Source organism: Haplochromis burtoni, unplaced genomic scaffold (genome assembly GCF_018398535.1).
Source record: "Haplochromis burtoni strain Fernald_Lab_line unplaced genomic scaffold, NCSU_Asbu1 Contig_1, whole genome shotgun sequence".
In the NCBI taxonomy this organism is placed as follows: domain Eukaryota; kingdom Metazoa; phylum Chordata; class Actinopteri; order Cichliformes; family Cichlidae; genus Haplochromis; species Haplochromis burtoni.
The window spans coordinates 1,609,109-1,616,876 of record NW_024582362.1 but is presented as its reverse complement, the minus strand read 5'-3'; the positions used below and the strand labels follow the sequence as shown (position 1 = coordinate 1,616,876).

At 45.9% G+C, this 7,768-nt stretch overlaps 1 protein-coding gene across 1 annotated transcript in view; it reads left to right on the top strand.

The window, feature by feature from the left end:
* Window positions 1-298: 298 nt before the first annotated feature.
* The window catches only part of csrnp1b (cysteine-serine-rich nuclear protein 1b), an 11,312-nt gene continuing 3,842 nt past the window's right edge, over window positions 299-7,768 (top strand). The window contains exons 1-3 of the mRNA XM_005912317.2: window positions 299-381; window positions 539-894; window positions 6,972-7,170. Coding sequence (XP_005912379.1) covers window positions 6,990-7,170 — 181 coding nt within the window. The 5' untranslated portion in view covers window positions 299-381; window positions 539-894; window positions 6,972-6,989. The remainder of the gene's footprint in view (window positions 382-538; window positions 895-6,971; window positions 7,171-7,768) is intronic.

Here is a 7,768-nt window from a genome sequence, read left to right as displayed (position 1 = left end):
ACTTTGTTAACCAACTTAGTTAACTAAACTGTTTTCACCATGTAATTTAAAAAAGAAAAGAAAAAAGAAAGAAAGAAGAGAAATCATTCCAGGACAGTAGTTGTGATTGCTTGGTTATGATAAGAGGTGGCGTTTCCTCTAAAGCCTACTTCACTTTTGCGTTCCATGTAAAAAGAAACTGAGTCAGAATTTCATGCAGCTTACTCAGTGTTTTCCTTTAACTGGAAATAAGCCACAGCGTATACAACATTTAGGCACCACCCACGTTACAATAACAGGACTTTTATCTGCCTGGTGATCACACAGTTTGTGACTGCTCATCAGCTGCTAAAATAGAGAGGAACCTGGGGATTCCTATAACTGCCTTTAGAGTGTATAATAGTGAGTATGTATTTAAAAAGGGTGATAAAAAGAAGAAGGAAAAACGTATTTTATTGTGTTTATTTCATCAATCTATTACTACTACTCCCAGGCTATTATTATTATTATCATTATTATTATTATTATTATTAGTGACCAATTGCGTTTTCTCACGCAGGTAGTAAGGGCTCAAACCAAACACAGAAGGACGGGCAGGAAGCGGCGTGGGCAGCCTCCTTGTGTCACCGCCTGCGTCAGACTAGACGCCAGGAGGGAGTTTTCCACTGACGAAAAAGCCTGCGCTTCTCGGCAGTCTGCTACAGACAAGGGAAGCGCTTCAGCTGGTACGGACCCCGTGCGGCAGAGAGGCACAGACAATAGGAGAGAATAAAAAAAAAAAGGCTGTGTGTACGCGGGGGATAAGCGCTACGTTTATTCGTGCCATTTGGATTACTTCCACCGTTAACACCCGTCGGCTGTTTTACCCAGCGTGACTATTCGGTGACTGATGGTGATCGGATACTTGAACTGGTGGTGAGTACAAACAGAATCGGGAGTTTCGCTGCTGGGTTATTGAACACCGTAATTTACGCGTTCAACCTCAGCGGAGGGAAGCAGGGGGGAAGCCAGATAGTTTGACTGTTTATTCTCGTGTGTCAGGAGTCGTTTAAATGCCCTGTGCGGGTTGTGTCTATGCGTGTCATCTCTGGTGGGGTTTTATTCGCTTGATTTCTTTTTGAACACTTTGCCTGACGCTTTATTGGAAATGTACGCGGCTGTGGTGGCCCCCGCTAGTTAAAGTTGAGTTTTAATGAATTGTTTTCTGGTGGCAGCACACGGGTGCTGGTATTCACGGTAACTGGAAAGAATTAAAGTCATTTAACTGATTTTCTTTTTAAACGCGAGATTCCACGACCCGCTTCATTCACTTGGTGATTGACTGATTTATTTGTTTTTAGATCGATCGCTGATTAATCAGCGGTTTACAAACTTCACGGCTCACGCCGGGAAAGCCGTGCTTCCCACCGCTGTGGGTTTTCGGCTGCGGATTCATTTAGGTGATCTGAACTGTTGATGAGGTCGGCTTTGTGTATTCAGCCCGTGCGGAGTTGTTCTTGTTCACCTCGGCGGTGTTGGTGCGCCTCTTGTAACTAGAGCGACTCCTGAAGGCACTACATCTGAGCACACAGCTGATAGGGCTGCTGTCATTAGAATTAGCATTAATCATGAGGCATGATCGGGTCAGCTGGGGGAGAGAGCCGGCTGGACTCGTACGACGTGCCTATTCGACCCGATATAATTATCGGTTTTTAAATTTGGGGGGGGGATTTTAGCGATTTGCCACATGCAGGTAACAGTTCAGTCTTTGAGCCAGGTGTGGACAAGGAATGCGGAGCTCCTTCATTGTTTGATCAGTTTTCCATCACGGCATGTGGACCTTTCTCTTCTTTCTTTTTAAATGCGTAAATGACTGAAGTTTCTAATTCATTTAAGTACTATAAAGAGAAAATGATGTCAATGTGGTTTATTTTTATTGTTATTCTCATCCAAAGGTCTTGATTTATTAATGTTATTAGTTTTTCCAGGTATAACACTGCCCTCTGGGGCTTTTATTTATTTATTTAATCTCTGGACAGTGTCTGTTTTCGATAAAGCGCCTGAGTCGATTTAATCGTCTCTAGCGCGACCTCACCCGGATCATTTTTGGAATCATGTTTTTTGGAATTAGGCTACAGAGAGCTGAATGATCCTTTGTTTACTGAGAAGGAATACAGCACTCGGTGCTGTGCATTTAATGTCCAAGGAGGTTTCAGATGTGTTAAATAAGTCATTGTCTCTGCTTATTTAACATCATTTTCCATTTATAGCACACATTTTGCACCCACGTCCCTCTTTAAAATAACAATTGACCTGTTTGCTGCCTCCTTATTAAAACTGCCAATGCACTCCCAAATCCTCTCAAATGATTTGAAGGAATTCGCAGCACAGCGAATAACATCCCCACATCCTAACTGCCTCATCTCCATCGTGTGATCCTGCATTCAGTTTGCCTTGTGGTGCCTGCAGCTGTCAGACACAGCACAGATAATCTGGATGGCCACTTCCTGTGCACTGCAGTGCATGTTTCACAACCTCAGGAAGCTCATGCACACTTTTAGTATCTGTCTCCCCAGCTGGGAGAGGCAGCAGCCGCATGCTGGGTTCAGACAAGGTTCTCTGTGCCTGCTTCATTTTGGTCACGCAGGATGGCCCCACGCTTTTGTGCCTGGAGACGAGGGTGGAGTGGGGGTGTGTGTGTGTGTGTGTGTGTGTGTGTGTGTGTGTGGAGGGGGTAACACGGAGCCTGCTGACAGCCTCCAACACAGCAGCCGAGAGCTCCCATCTGCTTTGTCCTCTCTCAGCATTCCATACAGCAAGTGTCCCAGACTGGAGCATGACCCCTGAACCCGAAGCCACTCCCCCTCCCTCCACCCAAACACACACCCAAAAGCTGTGTGTTTTCTGCTTGTGGACTGCTATTCTAAAGAGGTTTTCTCAAAGTTTGCTGCTGTGCACTTGGCACAGTTTCTGTTATTTGCAAGCGTGTTACAGAAAAATCAAAGCTGCATGTCATTTTGTCTGCACAGTGAATGCCATTCGAGGTAAAGAGTGGAAAAAAACAGTTTTAGCCTTCCCTTTAAAGCAGGAGTAAAGCAACCCTAACAGTGGGTAAATAGTCCTCTGCAAGCATCACCTGGACATTCAGGTTTGCTCTGCATAACAGATTAATGGCAGCCTGGGGCGTGTGAAGTCCACGTGCAAGCTAATACCCTGTCAGGTGTAGCTAGGAAAGGTGGCTGGCTCAAGTGTCTAGTGGGAGTAGGACTTTCCAGTGGTTAGCAGTAGAAAACACATCTGGGTTAGATAGAGCCTGTGTTCTTCTTCCACTATTACTGCGGGAGAAGTGCTGCCAGAATGGAATTCCTGTGGCTTGGAGACATGACATTATTTATTTGTTTTGTACAGTCCTCCCTCCTTCTTCCCACTACCTCTCCTTTTTGGAATCGCGCTGTGCACGGGTCAAGGCAGAGGAACAGAATGTTTCTGTGGCACAGTCACAGCAAGCTTTGCGGCTTCGGTGAGAACAACAGGCTTATAGAGGAGAAAGCGGGAGCGCTCCCTGCATTGTTCCAGCAGGTGGAGCGCTTCTGACTAACAGCTGACTTCATAAGAAATGAGCCAGTGTTTCCCCCAGCTGTGCAGGAGCTGGAATCCAGCCCATCCGTCACCTTGACGGCTTTGATCAATTATCTCCCGTCCTCTCGGTGTCAGAACTGGAAGTGAGAGGTGCAGTACCTTGAAAGCCTGCAGAGGCTGTCCTGCCCAGCCACGGTTCTACACACACGGGAAGGCTCCCAAGCTTATCATTATCACATTTTATGAGCACTCAGTCAGTCATTCAGACACTGCACAAGGCTGTCAGTGTGCCATGTAAATGCTCCCGGCTGGCTAAGATTAGTGCAACTTGTCGCTCCCACCCACACGGTTATCAGCTGCAAAAGGGCTGGACAGGCGGTGCGAGGGGGCAAAGTCAACTGTGACTTGTCCTGATGGCTGAGGGGCAGACGGGAGCAGTTCAAACAGGGTGAAAGTTGATATCTGTGCAAAACCAAAGATGTGTATAAGAAAGCTTTTATGATTTGGTTCTTTTTTTGTGATTCTGATTAAACTAAAGCTTTCCGATAAGTTCGTTTGATAAGATTTACTGTGGCATTTTGCCTTTTAAAAGTAATTCAAACTCTTTTACATCCTTCTCAAATAATTGAATACTCTTTTATAAAAGGGTTTGAGGGGCTGTCTGCAGATTTAAAATAAAAATGAATTGAAATTCTAAAGTCGTACAAACAGCCCCGTAGCTGGATGTATCAAGATAATCTTATTCAACTGACATAGTTATGCATCTGACTTGAGCTGTGTAGTGCTTCTGGTGACAAATCTCCTCGCCAGAGATTTATCTTTCCAAGTCTGTGACAACTGGCTGGGGAGCACCTCGGTGGATGCGTCCTTTATCTGCCTGCCTGTGTGCGGTTGATGGAATGACAGTGATGCATAATTTAGCGCACGCTGAAAACATGCTGCGCTCCTCCTCTGGCTCGGCTGTCCGATCACATCCATTCTCCATTTAGAGCAGACATCCACAGGCACCGCTTTTTTGACGAGCCAGCGCCGAATTCCTCTCTTTTTATCTTTGTCCCACCCTTTTGCAAATGAGTCACTACGCAATGTCTTTTCTTCTTTTTTTTTCACCCTGGGTCCCTTGTTCCATCCGCTGTCTGTGCTCTCTTGGCCTTGTTCAGTGGGTGCAGCGGCTGAGCAGGCTGAGAAGCTCCAGATTGACTACAAGCCGTCCCCTTGCCAGGATTAACCTCTCGCCATTGTTTCTGCCCGTTGAACAGGATTAACAAATCAATGTGTCAGGTAGACTGCAGTCAAGAGACAATGACCCAGTTCTGACACCACTGCCCCCCCCCCCACCATCTCTCTCTCTTTCTCTCTCTCTCTCTCTCTCTCTCCCTCTCCCGCACCCCCCCCCCCCCCCCCTCCCCCACTGCAGCTTTTAATTAAAAAGACTTTGCTTAGCTGGCGCTATGCACTCCCTGGAGGATGCTTCACAGCTTTGTTTTTTTTGTGGGGTTTTTTTTTCTGGGAACTGGAGCTGGGAATGGTGGCAGAATTGTAAGGTGAACCCTCGCGTGCTCTGCGTGCACAGAGACGTGAGCTTTGTGGTGTTTTTCAGAACACACATGTTGTCTGATAAGGGAACACACAAAGCAACAGATGCGGCACCCAGGTGTTTCTAAATGGTTTCAAGACAAATCCCATCATCATGTCATAATATTAGTTATACGTGTACAAGGCATTTTGAGATTATTTTTTTTGCACGAGTAAGCTGAAGGATAGGATGGGGGGGATTCAGTGCCCCCCCCCCTTTTTTCCCTCCACTCTTATTGTCTGTGTAATGTGAAGGCTACAGTGTGGAAGGGAGCGTTTTTTGTTTGTTGCAGCGACAGTGTGAGTTGGCTTGACCTATTGCAAGGTGATTCATTCATCATGCGTGCACTGGGGACAACAATATCTGACCGCAGCAATAACAATAACCCCCTCCCTGTACATCTGCAAAGATGCACCCACTGCCTATATGAAGGTGTCAGCCTCTTGCCCTTGACTTTGCCCTTGTCATAAGGATTTTTTTTTCATAACTGCTCTCTGTTGCATTCAGAAAATGGCTCTTTTTTTTGTACACCAGCTTCCAGATCTTCTTTTTCTTCTGTTCTTTGAGTAATGACATCCCGATGAGACAAGCAAGACATGCAGATCGCACATGGATTCAAAGTTCCTATAAAGTCACTGGAGCATTTCTGACAAATTGGCTGTGTGCTAAAGAGCAATGGTCACATTTTAAGCTGTTGGAAGGATGGTTGGGTGTTTTACGTGTGTGCAGTACTGTGTTTAGTAAGAGTATGTTTTAAAAAATGACGAAAATCAAAGTGATTCAGCTGCAATGTTGAAAGATTTGTAAGCAGTTTGACGGTGAAACGAGGTAAAGCCTCCTTTTCCCATTCCACATCATCATCTGAGGGAGTGTCTGTGCTGGAGCACGGCCCGGTTGTGTCCTACCTCTCCCTTCACTTCCTTCCTCCCTCCCTCCCTGGTTAAGATAGCAGGGGCTCGTCCTCGCAGTGATGATAAACTGTGCCGTCTAGCAGCAAGCATCGCCTGCTAATCTTCCCAACTTCTCAAAAGTTGGGAAGATTAGATTGTTTGGTGTTTGCTAAGGTCACGAGACACATTTGTATCCCTTAACCATAAAACACAAAAGCAGCAACCTTGCTTTTCATCAAATCTGCTCATTTGTCATGTCAGCGGTTGCGCTTTTTGAAATTTTGCCTGGAAAAAGACGGGGATTTAGTCGAGCTTTGAAAGTGTTGCTGCCCGACAAAAATAAACATTAAACACATCGACAAATCTTATACTTGGAAAGGTGATATTAGGCAATATTTTTAAAGATTGGAGGGCAGACAGCACTCCCTCCCACTGAAAGCATTATTTTTTTACTTTTCTCTCTTTTACTCAGCTCTGGATATGTGGACAACAAAACATTCTGCCTATGCGTAGCTGCGCATGTATTCAATGACTTCTATGTGGACACGTTACTTATGACCAGTGGCAAATTGCCCTTGCTTTCCTTCAGACTGCATATTTGATTGCAAGGGCTGCTTAAAGTGACTGATTAGAAAATAAAATGTCAGGTCACCTCTGTTTGGTCGTCTCTCTTAATTTATGCGTTTGCTGAGCCGATGAGATTTAGAAGAGGGTGAAGGGTTCGCTAATTGTTGACTTAGGCAAATGGAACTGATTGATTGCTTCCTGTGCCATTGTTCTCAACTGAGAGTAGCAGGAGACTGGTATGCATACATGACTCACTTGTACCATTGATTTTGTTTAAATAAAAGCCTGACAATGTACAGTTGATAATTTATTGGGTTAATAAAATAAAGATCCGGTGATGATTTGTTAAAATAACTGTTAGTAATTTGCTAATTCGTCTCCTTCTCTCCTCCTTGCTGCAGATCTTTTGCGCTAACGCCATGAGTGGGCTTCTCAAGAGGAAGTTTGAGGAGGTGGATGAGGACCCATGCTACTCCTCACCGTCGCCCTCTTCCCTCTCCTCTGCCTGCTCAGGCTGGGACTCGGAGGCGGAGAGCTGCTTCTCGGACACCCTGGATTCCACCCCCAGCAACCCCAGCTCCCCGGCAACAAATTTCAACAGTGAGTATCTCTCTCCAGCGATAATAAATCGCAGAAAGAGCTGATGGCACATGTTTTTATAATGCATTCTCTTGCCTTTAACATCCGCTGAGGCTCTGATAACAAACTTAGATAAATGGGGGAGAGGTTAAGGAATTTAGGCAGCTGGCAGGCCATGAAACACTTCACAGAAATGATTTCAGACTTCTGCAATGAATACCTCTTTTGATTTCATGCCCTAAAGCTGCAAAATGGCTAATCACATTATGCACTGGCTGCTCACCTTGGCTGTGTCGCCACCTTCTTCTCAAAGCCCCGCATGCAGGCACAGCCTCACCTTTTCTTGCATGATGTGGGTCGCGCGGCCTTGGGCCGTTTTGTGTCTCGACCTGGGTGCGTCTGCTGAGCTTTAGGGGACGGACCGGCTTGGAAAGGGATTGCGGTGTACGGGAGAAAGGCAAACAGTTGTGAGGTTTCCAGGATGGTGGGGCAGGCAGCCAGGAAGAGAAGCATGGCAGGTTGCCAAGGCTGGGAACACACAGAGCCTTGTCTGAAGCCCGGGCGTGCACCCAGCACAGGTGCTGAAAGTGAGTGGGTGAAGGGATACAAAAAAAAAAAA